At 40.3% G+C, this 19,750-nt stretch overlaps 2 protein-coding genes across 2 annotated transcripts in view; one reads left to right on the top strand and one right to left on the bottom strand.

The window, feature by feature from the left end:
* The window catches only part of LOC106086597 (vesicular glutamate transporter 2), a 355,269-nt gene that overhangs the window by 238,591 nt on the left and 96,928 nt on the right, over window positions 1–19,750 (bottom strand). The gene's annotated exons all lie outside the window — the stretch shown is intronic.
* LOC106085283 (odorant receptor 67d-like) lies at window positions 5,746–17,510 on the top strand. Its single transcript, XM_013249467.2, has 5 exons — window positions 5,746–5,997; window positions 6,063–6,583; window positions 11,678–11,867; window positions 11,932–12,082; window positions 17,362–17,510. The coding sequence occupies exons 1-5, from the start codon at window positions 5,746–5,748 to the stop codon at window positions 17,508–17,510; spliced, it is 1,263 nt and encodes a 420-aa protein (XP_013104921.2).

Below are 19,750 nucleotides of genomic sequence, written 5' to 3'. Positions count from 1 at the left end.
ACAGTTTTACCAGGTTATGGACCAATTTAAACCAAAACTAGCACAATGGTTGCATGTCGCACTAAAATGATATGTGCAAAATTTCAGCATAATCGCATAAAGATTACGCCCTCTAGAGGCTCAAGAAGTCAAGACCCAATATCGGTTTATATGGCAGCTTTATCAAAACATTTACCAATATGGCCCATTTACAATCCCAACCGACCTACACTAATAAAAAGTATTTGTGCAAAATTTCAAGCGCCCAGCTTTACTCCTTCGAAAGTTAGCGTGCTTTCGACAGACAGACGGACGGACGGACATGGCTAGATCGACTTATAATGTCATGACGATCAAGAAAAAATATGTTTTATGGGGTCTTAGACGCATATTTCGAGGTGTTAGAAACAAAATGACGAAATACCCCCATCCTATGGTGCAGGTTAAAAAAAAAACGTAATGATGACTATTTAATAGGTAGTCAGATAGTCATTTATAGGCAACTGCCACATGAGCATCAATGTTATAAGCGTTTAGCCACGCCAAGCGAGTAGCACTAACATTTAAATTAGCGCCATCTACTGGCTGTTTTCAATGGGATTTAGTTGGCCCAACAGCAAGTAGATGGCGCTAATTTAGAGAAGCCAACATGAACGGAAAGAGGGCATAGTTTGCAAAATTGATCATACAGCAGTTATCTTTGTTATGACAACCTATCGGTATATAAAATATAGGAATTTCGTTGCGGTTGTTTGTGGTCTTATTTTTTACTTTCCCATCTTCCCCCTTACTATTATGCTCAAAAACACCAGATCTCGGAAATGGGTAGGGCGATTTAAATGAAATTTTGTTTGCACACTTACAGTAACCTAAAAACAAAAATTTGGTTTCAAAATATGGGGTGGGGTGTCTGTAAGGGTCGCCCACCCCCAAAACTCGCCAAACGGACTTAAAGACCAATCACTACAATATGGGTATCAAATTCAAATGTTCAAATGAATGAACTTTGGGAGTAGAGCATAAAATTGACTTTCACTTTTGGGACAAGTCTCTGGGGGTCCACCAAATCCCCAAACATGACTTTTGATTACTTGGGGTTTAAATAAGAGGGATTTGAGAGTAGAAAAATCCATAGGAAAATTGGATTACTTTTTTAATTCAAATTAGGCAGAAATTTCCAAATGTATAGTACTTTTCTCCTACATAGCACTATAGGGCGCAGCGGAGCGGACCGGGCTCAGCAAGTATATATATATATCGACCGATTTTCACTAAGTGGTCGTAGTTGTCCCAATTTCTAACTGATTCGAAATTTGGTATGAAGTGTTTTATTACTCATCTGAAAGTTTCTGCCAAATATCATCAAAATCGGTTCAGATTTAGATATAGCTCCCCTATAAATACAGTAGCCGAAGTTTATTTATTGTGATGTAGCATTCTGCAGGTTGAAGAGTATAATGGGAACTATATTCAAATCTGAACCGATTTTGATAAAATTTAGCAGAGGTTCGGATATGTAATAAAGGGTGATTTATTAAGAACTTATTTATTAGAAAAAAGAAAAAAAAAACACATACAATTTAGACAAATTCATGAAATCTTTATCTGAATCGATAGTACGGTCTATATAATTTAATGATTGAAGATTATTTCATGCAAATATTGACCGTGACTGTGCCTCAAATGGCATACTCTTTCATACATTTTTAACCGGTATCTCACGAGCAAATGCTTTAATTGAAGCAGGCTTGTCTGTATAGACATGAGCTTCAACATAGCCCCACAAAAATATTCTAAAGGCGTTAAATCGCACGATCTAGCCAGCCAATTGACCGGTCCCGAACGTGAAATAAAATGTTTACCGAACTCGCCTCTCAATAAGTCCATTGTTAGGTGTGATGTGTGGCATGTGGCACCGTCTTATTGTAACCACATGTCTTGCAAGTCAAGCTCTTGCATTTTGAAAACAAAAAAAAGTTGGATATCATCTTACGGTAACGCTCACCATTCACAGTTACGTTACGATTCGCATCATCCTTGAAGAAGTACGGTCCAATGATGCCACCATCCCATCAACCGCATCAAACTATCTAGGCGGCCAATTGACCGGTCCCGAATGTGAAATAAAATCTTCACCGAACTCTTCTCTCAATAAGTCCATTGTTAGGTGTGATGTGTGGCATGTGGCACCGTCTAGTTGTAACGACATGTCATGCAAGTCAAAAAAGATTGATATCGCCTCACGATAGTGATCACCATTAACAGTTACGTTACAATTCGCATCATCCTTGAAGAAGTACGGTCCAATGATGCCGCCAGCCCATAAATGATGCATTGATAGCTCTTGCAATGCTTCTGGCTGTTCTTCAATTGACGCACCCATTGAGCCAAAAAAGAGCTTCGTCGCTGAACACAAGAAGCGCTCCAAGAACTTTCTTAACAAAGCCGGCATTTCGATAAGAAAATTCAATAATTTGCAGGTGTTGTTCGCTTCTAAGACGATTCATGGTTAAATTATAGACCAAACTGAAGATGTTTGACAATGAAATATAACACGAAACCGGCATGAACTGTTTCAACCACTGTTGCCAAAAAGATAATAGCTAAAAATCACCCTCTATAAGGCCCAACAAAACTCGTCACAGCATTTGTGTTTGAAAATTTGGTTTACTTTAAAAAATTGTGCTTTGTGTTCGCTGGTCATCATACGTCTTCTTAAAAAAATGTAGTAAATCCAACAAAACCACATATCCAAAGTAAATTCAAGATATCGCCTTAAGCCATTCAACATCTTTAATTCTGAATTCCCACTCTGTTTGGTATAGTGTCGAGTAATGAATTCATCACTTTGGTCAAACAGTGTTAATGACCATTTAACGCCGCCACAAAACCTCCGTAGCGTCTTCAGTGGCTCGCTTGTGGGCTGCTCCTGATGACCCAAAAGGTATAATTAAATGAAAATTTCTCATTTATGGTTTGACTTTGGGTTCACTAGTGGTACATTTTCGATTTCAATGCCACCTGTTTGAGCAGGGATTAAACAAAGTACAATGGTTATACCATGCAGCAACAAAAATAGTATATCGCTTGACAAACAGTTTCACAACATAAGTGCCTTCATCTGAATCCCATATGATTTTTATTGGTCAACGATTTTAAGTTTGGATCTAAGGTATACTCCATTCTTAAAATACTTTATTTCAGCCCGATACTCTCATGATGTCTGATTTAGGGGTGTTTTCGGGGGAGAGGTGGTCCCCCAGATACTTGGCCCCAAAATAATATCAGCATCATGCTCTTTCCTCAAATACCATTTATTTAAAACCCATATTGCCATTGGTTTTGAGGGGGAGTTTATATGATGAGGCGTCCCCCAAACACATGATCCCAAAATTGGTTATCAAGTTCGTATTCTACTCCCAAATACCTTTAATTGAGCCCCATATTGAGATGGTCAGTAAAAAATAGCTGTTTGTGGGGTATTTTGGGAAAGGAGTAGACCCCCAAAAATTGGTCCCGAAAGTGGGAATCAATTCTTGCTCTGTTTTGGCTGAAATTTTGCTTGCGGTGTCTGTTACGACTTTCAACAACTGTGCCAAATACGCTCTAAATCAGTCCATAACCTGATATAGCTCCCATGTAAACCGGTCTCTCGAACATCCTTGTTCGGTTCCTTGAAGCTTTAATTTTTGCTGGTTTGACAGGAGTTTGGTTTTGTAGAATAAAATGATGCCCTTCAACAAAATTTATTGTAGTTTGTATAAGTTTTTAGCAGAATCCATGGTGGTGGGTTCCCAAGATTCGGATCGGATGAACTTAGAACGTTATTATTGTACTTATTTTTATGCCCACCACCGACGGATGGGGGTATATTCATTTTGTCATTCCGTTTGCAACGCATCAAAATATCCATTTCCGACCCTACAGAGTATATATATTCTTGATCAGCGTAAAAATCTCAGACGATCTAGCCATGTCCGTCCGTTGAAATCACGCTACAATCTTTAAAAATGGAGATATTGAGCTGAAATTTTGCACACGTTCTTTTATTGCCCAAAAGTAGGTTAACTTCGAAGATGGGCTATATCGAACTATGTCTTGATATAGCCCCCCAAATAGACCGATCTGCCGATTTAGGGTCTTAGGGCCATAAAAGTCGTATTTTTTCCGATTTTGACAAAAATTGGGACAGTGAGTTGTGTTGGGTTCTTTGACATCCTTCTTCAATTTGGCCCAGATTGGTCTAAATTTAGATATAGCTGCCATATAGACCGATCTTCCGATTTAAGGTGTTGGGCCCTTAAAAGGTGAATTTATTGTCCGATGTCGACGAAATTTAAGACAGTGAGTTGTGTTAGGCCCTTCAAGATCTTTCTTCAATTTGGCCCAGATCGGTCCAGATTTGGATATAGCTGACATATAGACCGATCTCTCTATTTAAGGTTTTGAACCCATAAAAGGCTCATCTATGGTCCGATTTTGCTGAAATTTAGGACAGTGAGTTGTGTTAGGCCCTTTGACATCCTTCTTCAATTTGGCTCAGATCGGTCCAGATTTGGATATAGCTGCCATATAGACCGATCTCTCTATTTAATATTTTGAGCCCATAAAAGGAGCATTTATTGTCCGATGTCGACGAAATTTAAGACAGTGAGTTGTGTTAGGCCCTTCAAGATCTTTCTTCAATTTGGCCCAGATCGGTCCAGATTTGGATATAGCTGCCATATAGACCGATCTCTCTATTTAAGGTTTTGAACCCATAAAAGGCGCATTTATTGTCCGATTTTGACAAAAATTGGGACAGTGAGTTGTGTTAGGCCCTTTGACATCCTTCTTCAATTTGGCTCAGATCGGTCCATATTTGGATATAGCTGCCATATAGACCGATCTCTCTATTTAATATTTTGAGCCCATAAAAGGAGCATTTATTGTCCGATTTTGCTAAAGTTTGGGGCAGTGAGTTACGTTAGGCCCCTCGACATTCTTCTTCAATTTGGCCCAGATCGGTCTAGATTTGTATATAGCCGCCATATAGAACGATCTCTCTATTTAAGGTTTTGAGCCCATAGAAGGCGCATTTATTGTCCAATTTCGCCGAAATTTTGGGAGAGTCAGTTGTATTATGCCCTTCGACATCCCTCTTCAAGTTGGCTTAGATCGGTTCAGATTTGAATACAGCTTCTATAAAGACCGATCTCTTGATTTAAGGTTTTGGGCCCATAAAAGGTGCATTTATTGTCCGATTTCGCCGAAATTTAAAACAGTGGGTTGTGTTAGGCTCTTCGACATCCCTCTTCAAACTGGCTTAGATCGGTTCAGATTTAGATATAGCTACCATAATGACCGATATTACGATTTAAAGCCTTAGCCCCAAAAGAGGCACATTTGTAACGCGATTTCGCTGAAATTTGACACAGTGACTTATGTTAGGCATTTCAACATCCGTGTCGTATATGATTCCGATCGGTCTATATTTGTATATGGCTACCAAAAAGACCAATATTTTGTTCTACAAAATTGAACAATGACTTGTACTCATTAGACCTCTCAATGTTCGTGCCGAATTTGGTCTAAATCGGACCATATTTCGATATAGCTGCTATGTGGGCATAAATTATGCATTTTTCAACGGATTATGGCGAAAAGTGGTTTACATATATACCGAACTTAACGATTTTTTACTTGTTTTTTTTTTTTTTCTCTAGGAAACCAGAAGCAGAGTAGCTAAGCTGCTGACAAACCAGATAAATCAAAAATACTCATCAAATGCCTATGTCAAAGAGGCTATCAAATCGTTTTAGGGCCATTGTTCGAATTACCCGCATATGTGCGGACATCTGTGGAGCCGATGTATTCGACCCTAAATTTCGCATCAACATTAGAACCATTCTCGTTCTAGTGATCATTCAATTGAGCATTGTATTTATGGCCTATACAGTTTATGTGGGTTTCAATGTCGATGGCGACTGGAAGGTTATACTGCAGGTCTTAAGCGTTGGCGGTTGCACTTTGGTGCAAGTAAGTTGTGGAGCGTTTATATTAGTCAAGGAACAGAAATGTAAAATTTTTTATTTACTTTTCAGGGCTATTGCAAATTGGTCAACTGCCTACGTGAGAAGAATAATTTTCGATTTCTCATAAATGAGCTCAATTCCCTGTATGAGAAATATGAGCAAAATGATGCCGATTGTCGACTTTTTTTATACAAAGGCATACAGCAATTAACCTTCATTATGAAACTTTCTGCCTTTGTCGTTATTCTTATGGTAGTAGGCATGGGTTTGGTGACTCTGGTGCTTTCAGTGGTCTTTAATACGCATGTCCTAATTGTACAATGCCTTATTCCCGGTTTTGATCCAACAACGGGAAAGGGCTTTTTGTGGATCAACATTATTCAAATATGGTTTATTGCCGTTGGCGGCTTTGGATTTTATGCCGGCGATATGGCTTTCTTCACGCCTTTATCACAAATTTCAACATTCCGGGGAATATTGAAATGCAAATTTTGCGACTTGAACGAAACATTAGCAGATGAGCCTGGCAATAAAGAAAAATCATTTAATGGTGTAAAGGATATTCTCATATTTCATCAACGATATATAGTGTAAGATATATCGATGATCTATATACGATCGGACAAATGTGTAACATAATGAATCATAATAAGTTAACATGGAAGGGAGGATCTTTGTATGCCAGCAAATAGTAAAGTTTCTAGGAACCAAACAAGGATAATCGAGAGACAAGTTAACATGGGAGCTATATCAGGTTATAGACCGATTTTGGCCGTACTTGGCACAGTTGGAAGTCATAATAAAAGACCACATGCAAAATTTAATCCAAATCGGAAGAAAATTGCGGCTTGTAAGGGTTCAAGAAATCAAATTGGGCGATCAGTTTATATGGAAGCTACATCAGGTTATAGACCGATTTGGACCGTACTAGGCAGCGTTGTTGACAGTCATAACAAAACACTATGTGCAACATTTCAGCTAAATCGGACAAAAATTGCGGCTTCCAGAAGCTCAAGAAGTCAAATCGGGAGATCGGTTTATATGGGAGCTATATCAGGTTCTGGACCGACTTGGACCGTTCTTGGCACAATTGCTGAAAGTCGTAATCGAAAAGCACATGCAAATTTTCAGCCAAATCGGATGAAAATTGCGACTTCCAGGGGCTCAGGAAATCAAATCTGGAGATCGGTTTATATTGGAGCTACATCTAAATCTGAACCGATATGACCCATTTGCAATTCCCAACGATCTACATCGGTATTAAGTATCTGTGCAAAATTTTTATGCTGATAGCTTTACGCGTTCGACCTCTATCGTGATTTCGACAGACGGACCGACGGGCGGACATGGCTAGATCGATTCAGAACGACGAGACGATCAAATATATATACACTTTATGGGGTCTTAGACGAGTATTTCGAGGAATGACTAGATTAGTATACCCCCATCCTATGGTGGTGGGTATAAAAATATTTTCAGTGTTTTTTATATTCACGCTCACCTAATGCTTTGTGAGGCATTAAGCAGTGTTATACTTCAAATTGGCTCACTAAGTGAGTGTGCGTGGCAGCAGTTCTTTGCACCCATATACAATGTCGGTAAAGAGGACTCTCAAAACGACGCCCTACCAAAGAGTCAGGGACGGTGCTGCTGCAGACCGGAAATTTCATTTTTTGAGACAACTTCAACATTCATCATTGAGGACAAAAAGCAGATGTAACTTCATTTAAAGTACTCAGAGATATTTTGTCGAAAGCAACCCTATCGTATGTCCTTTTGCTGCGGATGCCGATCAAAAGTCCTGGTAATCTGATGACCATGCATAGATTTTCAGCATGATCTCCCCTCCGCACTTGTTAACCCTTTTCCGAGGTTTGGTAGTTCTAACAAATGATTGTATACCCATTTTTAGAATGTCTTCTTGTGCCTCTAGAGCGCGTTGTTTTTTTCCGATTTGTCTGTTATGCGCCAAGTATGGTCAAAATGGGTTTATAACCTGATATAGCTTCTGAAATTTTGCACAGCTGATTTTACCAATTTCAATATACATGATAAATATGGTCTAAATCGATCCATAACCTGATATAGCTACCATATAAATCGATCTCCTGAATATATTTCTTAAACCTTTATAGGGCACAATTTTCATTTGATATGGCTGAAATTTTGCACAATGACTATTACTATGGTCTACAACATCCAAATCAAGTGTGGTTCGAATCGGTCCAAACCTTTATACAGCTCTAATAGCACAGCGATTGTTAGCCGTTATCCTTTGTTTGCCTACAAAAAGATACAGACAATTGTCCTTTATGTCTTGTTCAGAGATTTTAGACATCATTTCATCATGCGCTTTGACCTGGCCAACCTCTCATTCAAGTACTTGAGCGGCGGTGCCATACTGTTGAAATAAATCCTATATTTAGAAGGATGACAATTTTTTTCTTAGGATTTCAACTGAAGCTATAGTTACTGCAGTCTCAATATTAACCGCATCTACCTCTATCTTGAGGCCATCGATGCCTGAGTCCTCAAAACCCAGCATATTTTCTTTAAAATTTGTCAACGAACATTCCATTCAGGAAGTCACGTGGTCATGTCTCTGGCTCCAGACGCCCTCTCAATAGTAGTCGGTCTATTATCAATGCGCTGCCGGAGTCTCTATTGTTCGACTTAATAATTCCAAGATAAATCCTTATTCTACTTTAACCTACTCAACTGTACTCTTCTCTAATTTAAACTACTCTACTCTTCTCTACTCTACTCTACTCTACTCTACTCTTCTCTACTCTACTCTACTCTACTCTACTCTACTCTACTCTACTCTACTCTAATCTACTCTACTCTACTTTACTCTACTCTACTCTACTCTACTCTACTCTACTCTACTCTACTCTACTCTACTCTACTCTACTCTACTCTACTCTACTCTACTCTACTCTACTCTACTCTACTCTACTCTACTCTACTCTACTCTACTCTACTCTACTCTACTCTACTCTACTCTACTCTACTCTACTCTACTCTACTCTACTCTACTCTACTCTACTCTACTCTACTCTACTCTACTCTACTCTACTCTACTCTACTCTACTCTACTCTACTCTACTCTACTCTACTCTACTCTACTCTACTCTATTCTACTCTAATCTACTCTAATCTACTCTAATCTACTCTAATCTACTCTACTCTACTCTACTCTACTCTACTCTACTCTACTCTAATCTACTCTACTCTAATCTACTCTACTCTACTCTACTCTACTCTACTCAACTCTACTCTACTCTACTCTACTCTACTCTACTCTACTCTACTCTACTCTACTCTACTCTACTCTACTCTACTCTACTCTACTCTACTCTACTCTACTCTACTCTACTCTACTCTACTCTACTCTACTCTACTCTACTCTACTCTACTCTACTCTACTCTACTCTACTCTACTCTACTCTACTCTACTCTACTCTACTCTACTCTACTCTACTCTACGATTTCCTCGTCAACTACCACATTATCTGAGAAGTTTGCTCCAAATCGGTTCAGAATTGGATAAAGGTCCCATATATATGTTCGTTTCGAATCGCTTCGAATCCTGAGAAGTATGAAGTTTATGTCTTGGTCATTCCGATCACTGCGCCATTTCAGCGTCCTTTTCGTATACTGCTCTTCACGCCGCCTCTTCCCCAGCACCAGCACAATTTTTGTGTACGAAAGAGCACTTTGGGCTGAGTTCAACGAATATTTCCAGCACTTTAATTGGAAATTTTGTTTTCTAAACGGTGACGTAAATGCTGCTGCCGAAATGGTGCAGGAAGTAATAGGAATAAGATCTTTCATTCCGACTAAGGATTTATCGGCTAAATCAAAAGGTAAAATTTAACCGGGCATGCAGAGATGCTGCCAGAACAAAACAGGATGCATTTAGGACTTGCCGTCTGAACAAAAATGGCAATACCGAAATACTGCGCAAACAGGAGTATTTAGACACGAAAAGTTTCTTTAAGAACAGCGTCTTCGTGCCAAAGTTTTTGCTTCTCCGAGGGGAAGCAAGAGCTTTTGGTCATTCGTAAAAAGAGTAAAGGGCAACCCATCGGCAATCCCAACTCTTGTTAAGGATGATCAGGTATTCACTGACCCGGTTGATAAGGCTTATCTACTGGCTGAAATGTTTGCAGGAAATTCTTCCTTGCCGTTTAGCAATCAACCACTCCCGCTTAATTGATAGTGTACCTAGTTCGATGCCTCAGATATTCTTTCGAACACGTGGAGTTAAAAGGGTCCTTGCGACGTTAATATATCTCCGGGCCCAGACGATATATCAGCACATGTCCTTTGTAAGTGTTTTTCGACGCTTGCTCGTCCACCACGCAACTTTTTCAACCTTGCTTACCGTGCTGGAGTTTTCCCCGCGCGTTGGAAGGTTGTAAATGTTCAGTCCATCCCCAAAAAAGCTGGTCCGAATAATCCTGCGAATTACCGGCCAATTGCGATAAGCTACGCGCTCGCCAAAGTTATGGAGAGTATGGTTAACCATCATTTTGTCAGATACTTAGAGTCCAATGGCCTTCTTAGCGACAGACAGTATGGGTTCCGCAGAAATCGCTCTACGGGAGACCTAATGGCATATTTTTCAGAACGATGGAGTCGCTCTATCCACCAGTTTGGTGATATCTCCAAGATATTTGATAGGGTTTGGCACGGTGCACTTTTATCAAAGCTTGTCGCTTTTGGAGTCGGTAATAACTTCTTTCGATTTATAATGAGCTTTCTCATAGATCGCACTATACGAGTTGTTGTAGATGGGTTCTCATCAGATGAGTATACATTGACCGCAGGAGTGCCACAAGGCTCTGTCCTTTCCCCTTCGCTTTTTCTTACTTTCATTGACGATCTATTGGGTCAGACTTCGAATCCAGTCTACTCATTTGCCGATGACAATAGTCTGTGTCATTCATATTCATTCGACCGTGGGCCCAGTCCTCAAGAAATTGTGGACAGGAGGCGCATTATGGATGAGACGCTCTCCCAGGATTTGTTGGCCATTTCAGAGTGGGGTAGAATGAACAGAGTAGACTTAAACGTGCAGAAGACGCAGTGCTGTTTCTTGTCTCACAAGCGATTGGCTGACCCACTACAATCGTCGATATCTACCGACGGTATAGATATTGAACCGTCAGTTGCTCTTGATGTTCTGGGCATGAAGATACAATGTGATGTTCGTTGGTCAAAACACGTATTCGAAGTGTCGAAAGAAGCATTCAAGTGTTTGGGCTTTCTTAAGCGGTGCAAGAAATATTTCATCTGTTCTGATCTTCTCAATATCTATACTACCTACATCAGGCCGAGAATGGAATATAACTCTCATATATGGGTAGGAGCTCCAAAATCATCCTTGGAGCTACTTGACCGGTTTCAACGGAGCGCGATGGTGTTGATTGGGGACAGTAGGGTATCCATTTTTATTGCTTCTCTTGAACATCGTCGGAATGTGGGTAGCGTTGTATTGCTCTATCGCTATTTTCATGGCGTGTGATGCAGGGTTCAGAATTGGATATAGCTCCCACATTGTACTTAAAGGGTAGGCGATGGGTATTATACAGTCGGCACCGCCCGACTTTTGTCCTACTTTACGGGTTTTAATTTCGATTGTTAAATTCCATATTTGTTTTACTTTATGCTCATAGGTTTTTAGAAGTTACCCGGGACACTTACTATTGGGTGATACTCGTTCAAATCGGAACATATTCCATTGGCATTATTTGCACCATGTTCTCCATTCATTTGGGTACCTGGCCCGGTGGCTATGTCTATATGATTTATTGTTTTGTAATGATGTTGGTCTACTGCCATATGGGCTCTTTGGTGGAAATAACCGTAAGTGGGATTTTCATGATTTCAATTTAAAAAATTTAAAAAATTTTCTCTTCTGTGATTTCAGAATGAAGGTGTTGTTTCTAGTTGCTATAATGATGTTAACTGGTATGAACTCTCCGTGTCAGAGCGAAGGATGTTACACACAATGCTAAGAATGGCCCAAAATACTGCGGGGCTAACCATAGGCTCTGTTTTACCATTGTCGATGAACACAGGTGTGAAGATAACGAAGACCATATATTCTATAGCCATGATGCTATTAAATTTTGCAGATTAACTTTAGTGTACTCTTACAGTCCTATGTCATAAGAGATAGTCCTTAAAGATGAAAGCATTCTAAACATAGTTATAATCTACTTATATATAAAACTACTGAATCGGGCCCGCTCCGCTGCGCCTTCTTTTACTTTATATGGAACAAAGTTTTCCTTGGAATATTTATTTTCGACAATTAAAGAGCTTTTAATGAAATACCATGCTACGAAAAAAGTATATCGCTTGACACACGGTTTAACAATAAAAGTGCCTTTTATCTGAATCCCATATGATCTTTATTGCTCTACGATTTTAAGCTTGGATCTAAGGTATACTCCATTCGTAAAATATTTTAATTCAGCCCGAAATTTTTCATGATATCTGATTTAGGGGTGTTTTCGGGGGTGAGGCGATCCCCCAGACACTTGGCCCTGAAAAAATATCAGCATCGTGCTCTTCTCTCAAATACCATTTATTTTAACCCCATGTTGCCATTGGCTTAAGAGTAGTTTACAGGATGAGGCGTTCCCCAAACACATGGCCCCAAAATAGGTTATCAAATTCGTTTTCTAATCTCAAATACCTTTCCTTAAAGCCACATATTGGCATGGTCGAAAAATTGTTTCCTTTTGGGGTGTTTTGTGATGCCCTCAATACATGGTCCTACATTTGGATATCAAATTCGTATTCTACTCCCAAATACCTTTATTTGAGCCCCATATTGCGATGGTCACTAAAAAATTTCTGTTTGTGGGGTATTTTGGCAAAGTGGTAGACCCCCAAAAAATTGGTCCCGAAAGTGGGAATCAATTCTTGCTCTGCCCCCCAAATACCATTCATTTAAGCCCCACATTGACAAGGTCGGTAAATATGCCCGATTTAGCGGTGTTTTGGGTAGTGGGGTGGTCCCCCTTCCACTAAGCCCTGAAAATATATCAGGATATCAAATTCGTTTCCTAATTTCAAATACCATTCACTTAAACCCCTTATTGAAAAAGCCAGCAAATATATCCGGTTTGGGGTATGGGCCCTAAAAGCTATGAATATCGAGCTCTACTGTTCTGAAAATCCAAATTGTCTTGGTGAGCAAATACGTCCTACTTGGGGGTTGTTATGCTGGTGGTACGTCCCCTAGACAGTTGGTGCCGAATGTTGATGTCAGATTCATGTCCTACTCCCAAATACTCATCATTTGAGCTCCATTTTTCCATAGTCGGCAAACATGACCGGTTTGGGGGGTGTTTTGGAGGATGGGCCGGCCACTCAGTCACTTGGCTTTGAAAATACATATCAGTCTCGTGTTCTACTCTAAAATATCTCTTATTTTTAAGCCTCATTTTGCAATGATCCATTTTTCCACAGTCGGCAAACATGACCGGTATGGGGGGAGTTTTAGGGGATGGGGTGGCCATTCAGTCACTTGCCCTTGAAAATACATATCGGATTCGTGTTCTACTCTAAAATACCTCTTATTTGAGCCTCAGCAAATACTTCCTATTTGGGTGGTGTTATTGGGGTGACCCCATAGTTACTTTTGCCGAACATTAATATCAGATTCGTGCTTTACTTCCAAAGACCTTTCATTTGAGCCCCATATTGGTATGGTCGTAAATTTGTCTTCTTTGGGGGGTGTTCTCGGGGATGGGCGGCCCCTCAAACACTTGGTCCCACATCTGGATATCAGATTTGTGTTCTACACTCAAATACCTTTTATTTAAGCCCCATATTGCCATGGTCAGTAAATAAGTCCTGTTTGGGGAGTGTTTTTTGGGGAAGGGGTGGACCCACAGAAACTTTGTCCCAAATTTGGATATCAGATTCGTATTTTATTCGCAAATACCTTTCATTTGAGTCCCATATTGCCATGGTCGGTAAATATGTCCGACTTAGGGGTGTTTTGGGGGTTGGGATGGTCCTCCAAACGCTTGGTCCGATAATTGGATATCAGATTCGGTTTCTAATCATAAATACCTTTCATTTGAGTCCCATATTGTCGTGATTGGTGTATATATATATATTTGGTAGGTTTTGGGGAAGAGGCGGCCCCCCTAGGTACCCCATCCGAAATTTGAATACCAAATTTTTGTTTGTTGTTTACTATAAGAGAGCACACAAAATTTCGCTTAAAACGCACCACCCATCTTCGAGATCTGGCGTTTCTGAAAATTAGGGTAAGGGGGAGGGTCCGCTCCCCCTTCCGGATATCAAAAAATGTAGTACCTTATTTTCACCATTTTTCATCATTATCAGCCGTCTATGGTCCATAAGGAACACACAAACAAACAAACAAACCTACAAACAAACACAAATTGATTTTTATACATAAGAAGATTCAATTTGTGTTTGTTTGTCGGTTTGTTTTTCTGTTCCGTATAGACTCAAAAACGGCTAAACCGATTACCTTGAAATTTTTACAGATTGTGAAGGTTGGTCTGGAAGGAAACATAGGCTATGTTATTTTTTGATATCGGGAGGGAAGCGGACCTTCCCCCTTACCCCAAAAGTACAACCCAAAAATAAAAGTGGACCGATCGGGACAATCTGGGGGGCCGCCCTAGACCCAAAACCCCTTAAAATAGGTTTATTTGACGATCATGACAATATGGGACTCAAGTGAAAGGTATTCGGGAGTAGATAACGAATATGATCAGGAAGTAGGAATAAGCTTTATAAATTATTGATAACGGAAGGGGGCGGACCGTCCACTGTTAACCCAAAAAACATCACCCAAAATCAAAAGTGGACCGATAAGGACAATATGGGTATCAAAAGAAAAGTATGCGGGAGTAGATAACGAATCTGGTATACAAATTCATGTTGAAATATAGGGGTTGACCCCACCCCCACAAAAACGCTCAAAATGAAAATATTTGCCAATCACGGATATATGGGACTCGGTTTGTTTGTTCCGTATAGACCGAAAAACGGCAGAAACGATTTTCTCGAAATTTACGCATATTGTGTAGGTGGGTCTGGAAGGAAACATAGGGTATATAATTTTTCGGTATCGGAAGGGGGACGGACCCTCCCCCTTATGCCAAAAACACAACCCAAAATCAAAAGTGGACCGATCCAGACAATATAGGTAGCAAATGAGAGTAGAATACGAATATGGTATTAAGATTTGAGTCTAAATGCCCGTCGGGCCGCCCCAACTCCAAAACTCCCCCAAACACACATATTGGACGTTCATTTCAATATGGGGCTCAAATGAAAGGTATTCGGGAGTAGATTTCAAATCTGTCATACAAAACCAAATCGAAGTATAGGGGGTCATGGCACCCCTCAAAAACGCCATTAGACCCATTATGGCTATATGATACTTGGCTGAACCGATTTTCTTGACATTTTCATGGGTTGTGTACGTTTGTCTGGAAGGGAACATAGGCCATATAATTTTTAGATATCGGGTGGGGGCGGACGCTCCCCCTTACCCAAATAACGCCACCCATATCCGAAAGTGGTCCGATGGGCACAATTAGGGTATCAAATGAAAGGTATTGGGGACCAAAAATTGAATATGGTACTAAAATTTGGGTCCAAGTAACTAGTGTACTCCCCACCACCACCCCCACCACCACCCCCACCACCACCCCCTCCACAACCACAAAAACTCCTCTAAACATATATAATCGATGTTCATGTCAATATGGGACTCAAATGAAAAGTATTAGGCGATTACAAATATGGCATTGAACATTAGGTCCAATTAATGGGAGGTCCCCCCACCCCCAAATGGGCAAATCAGCCGACCATGTCTATATGGGATGCAAATGACAATACTTGGGAGTAGATTACGAATATGACATTAAAATTTGCGTTCAAGTCTACGTGGCACTTTTGGATTGACCCATTATGATAATATGGTACTCAAATGAAAGGTATTTGAGACTAGAAAACGAATTTGATATCCAATTCTGGAGCCAAGTGTTTTGGGTACGCCCTAAAGCTCCCCCTTAACTGAACTTCATTTCCGTTGGGAATAAAGAACGTATTTGATATCTATTTTCAGTCAAAAGTGCCTGTGGCCGTCCCAGCCCCAAAACACCCTCAAAACGGTGCATATATACCGGCCATGGCAATATGGGGCCCAAATTAAAGGGATTTGGAAGTGCAGCACGAATTTGATATCCATATTTGAGTCGAAATGTCTGGGGTGCCATCCCTGCCCTAATGGGAACATTACCCTAAGGAAGAACATGGTGGTAACCGAGAAGGGGCAAATTCTCACACATCAATGTGTCCTTTCCGTTTGCAAGTTTAAACTCAATGATAAGGGTCTTAGTCCGAACGCCGTCCCGCAGTGCGGCACCTCTTTTGGGGAAAATTTTTTAAATTACAATGCATGGCAATGTACCTCGCAAATGTCGCCAACATTAAGAGGGAATAAACACCGCTTTGTCTGATGTTCTCATCAGGATTCGAACGCGTTCAACGTCATGGGCTACAATGGCACGAATTCGATATCCGCATTCAGGGCAAGGTGTCCCCACCCTAAAAAGATGTTAGAGAGTTAAAGAAGGCCCAGCGGAGCAGGCCCGGTTCGGCTAGTCTCCCATATAATCCGATCTTTTGATTTGACTTCTTGAGCCCCAGGAAGCCACAATTTGCATATGATTTGGCTAAAAAGGCGGTGCGAAATAATTGCCCAGAAAAGATTAGATAAGTAAAAGCGCCACCAAAGGGACCTTCTTCAACTCATTGTGCCAAATTTCAGCGAAATCGGTTGATAAATGCGCTTTCTATGGGCCCAAGACATTGAATAAGAAGAACGCTGTATATGACAGCTATACCCAAATTTAGTCCGATCTAGACCATACGAACGTCGAGAGGCCTCATCGACCCAATGAAACATTGTTCAAATCAAAAATACTCACAGTTATCCATTTTCCAGGATAGATATACAAGAAAGGCTTGTAAATTTGTATTCCATGCTGTTTTAAATAATGTGGTGTGAGCACACAAAAAGTCCTCATTGAATGGCTCCATTTTGAGCAACTGTATCCACTACGCAAGCTCTAGTCTTGCTTCCATAGCCTTTGACTATTTGTAGTCATTGCATTGCCATAATAATAAATCGAACATTTATTTACTTTAAATCAAATCGCTAACAAAGAGCCCCCCACAAAATTATCATCAATAAGATTTCGGGAACAACTACTCCAACTACAACTGCAAATTCAAATTCAGCAACAGTGATTTATTAGCCGATTCAACAATGACATTTTACCATCAACAGTCGAACAACAAGACAAGGCATCAAACGCAAATGCTTTCGCAGACGAGTGTGCGCTTCATGCAACATCGCCAGCAGCACAACAACAGGCAGTAGGCAGTCACAAATGCGGTAAAAAAAAACTCTCTTTGTGCAATGAACTGCATGGCTGAGAAAGCTCTTGGCAACAAATGCAAAACTAAATTTTTGTCAATTGATGGGGTAGTATAAAAAAAAAAAACACAGCAACAAAAGACAAACATCTGTAACAATCGCATCAGACAGAGATAAAAAATAAGGGGATACGTTGATAGGAAAATTGATTTACATCGTAAAAGTTGAAGATGCACAAAATTTGTATGCCTACTCCCACTATCGGAGTATAGACTGAGAAAGGTCTTAGACTATCTGGGGCCCAGATTCGATTTTAAGAATTCGCTTTCCTGTAAATGAAGAATGGTAGGTGGATGCGGTGTTTGAGGAAGACGAGACGTCATTCTTCACTGATGACACCAAGCTGGAGTCAGATATGGGTTTAGGGGTCTTTTTCGAAACACTCCATTTCAGTATGTCCTTAGCCTGCCAGATGAGTATATGGCATTTAAGAATGGTAGCATTATCACAGCCGCCATCAAAATTTTGTAAAGAGATTGGAGGCCACCGTTGCGCAGAGGTTAGCATGTTCGCATATGGTGCTGAACGCCTAGGATCGAATCTTGGCCAGAGCATGAGAAGAAATTTTCAACGATGGTTATCTCCTCCTAATGCTGGCGTCATTTTTGAGGTACTGTGCCATTTGATATGGCGGCCATGTATAAACTTCTCCACAAAGAGGTGTCGCATTGCGGCACCCCGTTCGTTGAGCTTAAACTTGAATCGGACAGCACTCATTGATATGTGAGAAGTTCGCCCCTGCTTCTTAAGGGAATGTTCATGGGAAAATTTTTGCAAAGCGATTCAGCGCCTTCGAAACTCGGTGCCAGTGTGCAGTCGGGGGCGAGGTTAGAGTCTGTAAAAGTTGGTGGCTTATGATAAGACTACGCTGAGCACTATTACACGAATAACAAGTAAAAGCGTGCTCAGTTCGGCTGGGTCGCATCTTGGGAACCCAACACCACTGATTTCACCAAAAATTTCCACAAATAAACTCAGTTGAAGACGTATTGGACATATGCAACAAATTTCTGAAAATCAGGCACAAACTGAAATTTCTAGGGGACGTAGAAGACTTATCGGGCGATCGGTTAATATGGCAGCTGTATCAGGCTATATACCGATTTTGATCGTACTTGAAACAGTTGTGTGAAGCTATAAGAAAACATGTCGTGCAAAATTTCTGCCAAATCGAATTGCGTCTACCTGGGGCTCAAGAAGTCAAATCAGGAGATGGGTTTTTATGGGCCCTAAATCAGTTATTGAAAAACTTGAAGTGTATTTGACACAGTTGTGGAAAGTTATTAGACAGCACGTCGTGAAAATTTTCAGCCAAATCGGATAACAATCGGCGCTTCTAGGAATTCAAATCGGGAGATCGGATTATCTAGGGGCTTAGGTTAGCTTAAGTTATTGACCGATATACTGGGTTGCTCAAAAAGTAATTGCGGATTTTTCATATAGTCGGCGTTGACAAATTTTTTCACAGCTTGTGACTCTGTAATTGTATTCTTTCTTCTGTCAGTTATCAGCTGTTACTTTTAGCTTGCTTCAGAAAAAAAGTGTAAAAAAAGTATATTTGATTAAAGTTCATTCTAAGTTTTATTAAAAATGCATTTACTTTCATTTAAAAAATCCGCAATTACTTTTTGGGCAACCCAATAGATCGTACTAACCACCGTTGTGGGAAGTCATAACAAAATACAACGTGTGAAAATTCAGTCGGAAAATCGGACAACAATTGCGGCTTTCAGGGGTCAAAAAGTCAAATCGGGCGTTTAGTTTTAATGAGAGCCATATCCAAATCTGAACAGACATGGCCCATTTGCGTCATGCACTGAGTATGTACTGCAGTTATCAGACCTATAATGCTATATTGTGTTGGGGTCTGTTGGACGGCGTTTCAAAAGTCCACCTATTGTTTAATACTCAACCGGAACCAAAGAATGGCTTGTTTGTGCATCACAGCCGCACTGAAGACGACACCATCTGATGCACTGAATTTAATGCTACATATAATGTCCCTCGATATTGTGGCTATATAAGTTGCTGCGACCACTACGGTGAGGCTAAGGGAACTTTCTCTTTGGTCATGTGGCGGCTACGGACACTGAGTTATCTTTGATACAATCTCCGATGTTCCAGGCAGTGTGAATTACACCCTGACTGAGCCGTTTATTATACCCACCCTCATAGGATGGGGGTATACTAATTTAGTCATTCTGTTTGTAACACCCCCAAATAATATATTCTTGATCAT

The sequence above is a fragment of the Stomoxys calcitrans genome, chromosome 1, assembly GCF_963082655.1.
Source record: "Stomoxys calcitrans chromosome 1, idStoCalc2.1, whole genome shotgun sequence".
In the NCBI taxonomy this organism is placed as follows: domain Eukaryota; kingdom Metazoa; phylum Arthropoda; class Insecta; order Diptera; family Muscidae; genus Stomoxys; species Stomoxys calcitrans.
The sequence above is the reverse complement of the archived record's forward strand: the minus strand, read 5'-3'. Positions and strand labels throughout refer to the sequence as shown.

Bases quoted from the DNA above. Each gene is read 5' to 3' on its own strand.
- LOC106085283 (XM_013249467.2), top strand. From the start codon at position 5,746: ATGCCTATGTCAAAGAGGCTATCAAATCGTTTTAGGGCCATTGTTCGA. The intron at 11,868-11,931 runs GTAAGTGGGATT...CTGTGATTTCAG, and splicing joins GCTCTTTGGTGGAAATAACC to AATGAAGGTGTTGTTTCTAG. The intron at 12,083-17,361 runs GTGTGAAGATAA...TACCATCAACAG, and splicing joins ACCATTGTCGATGAACACAG to TCGAACAACAAGACAAGGCA.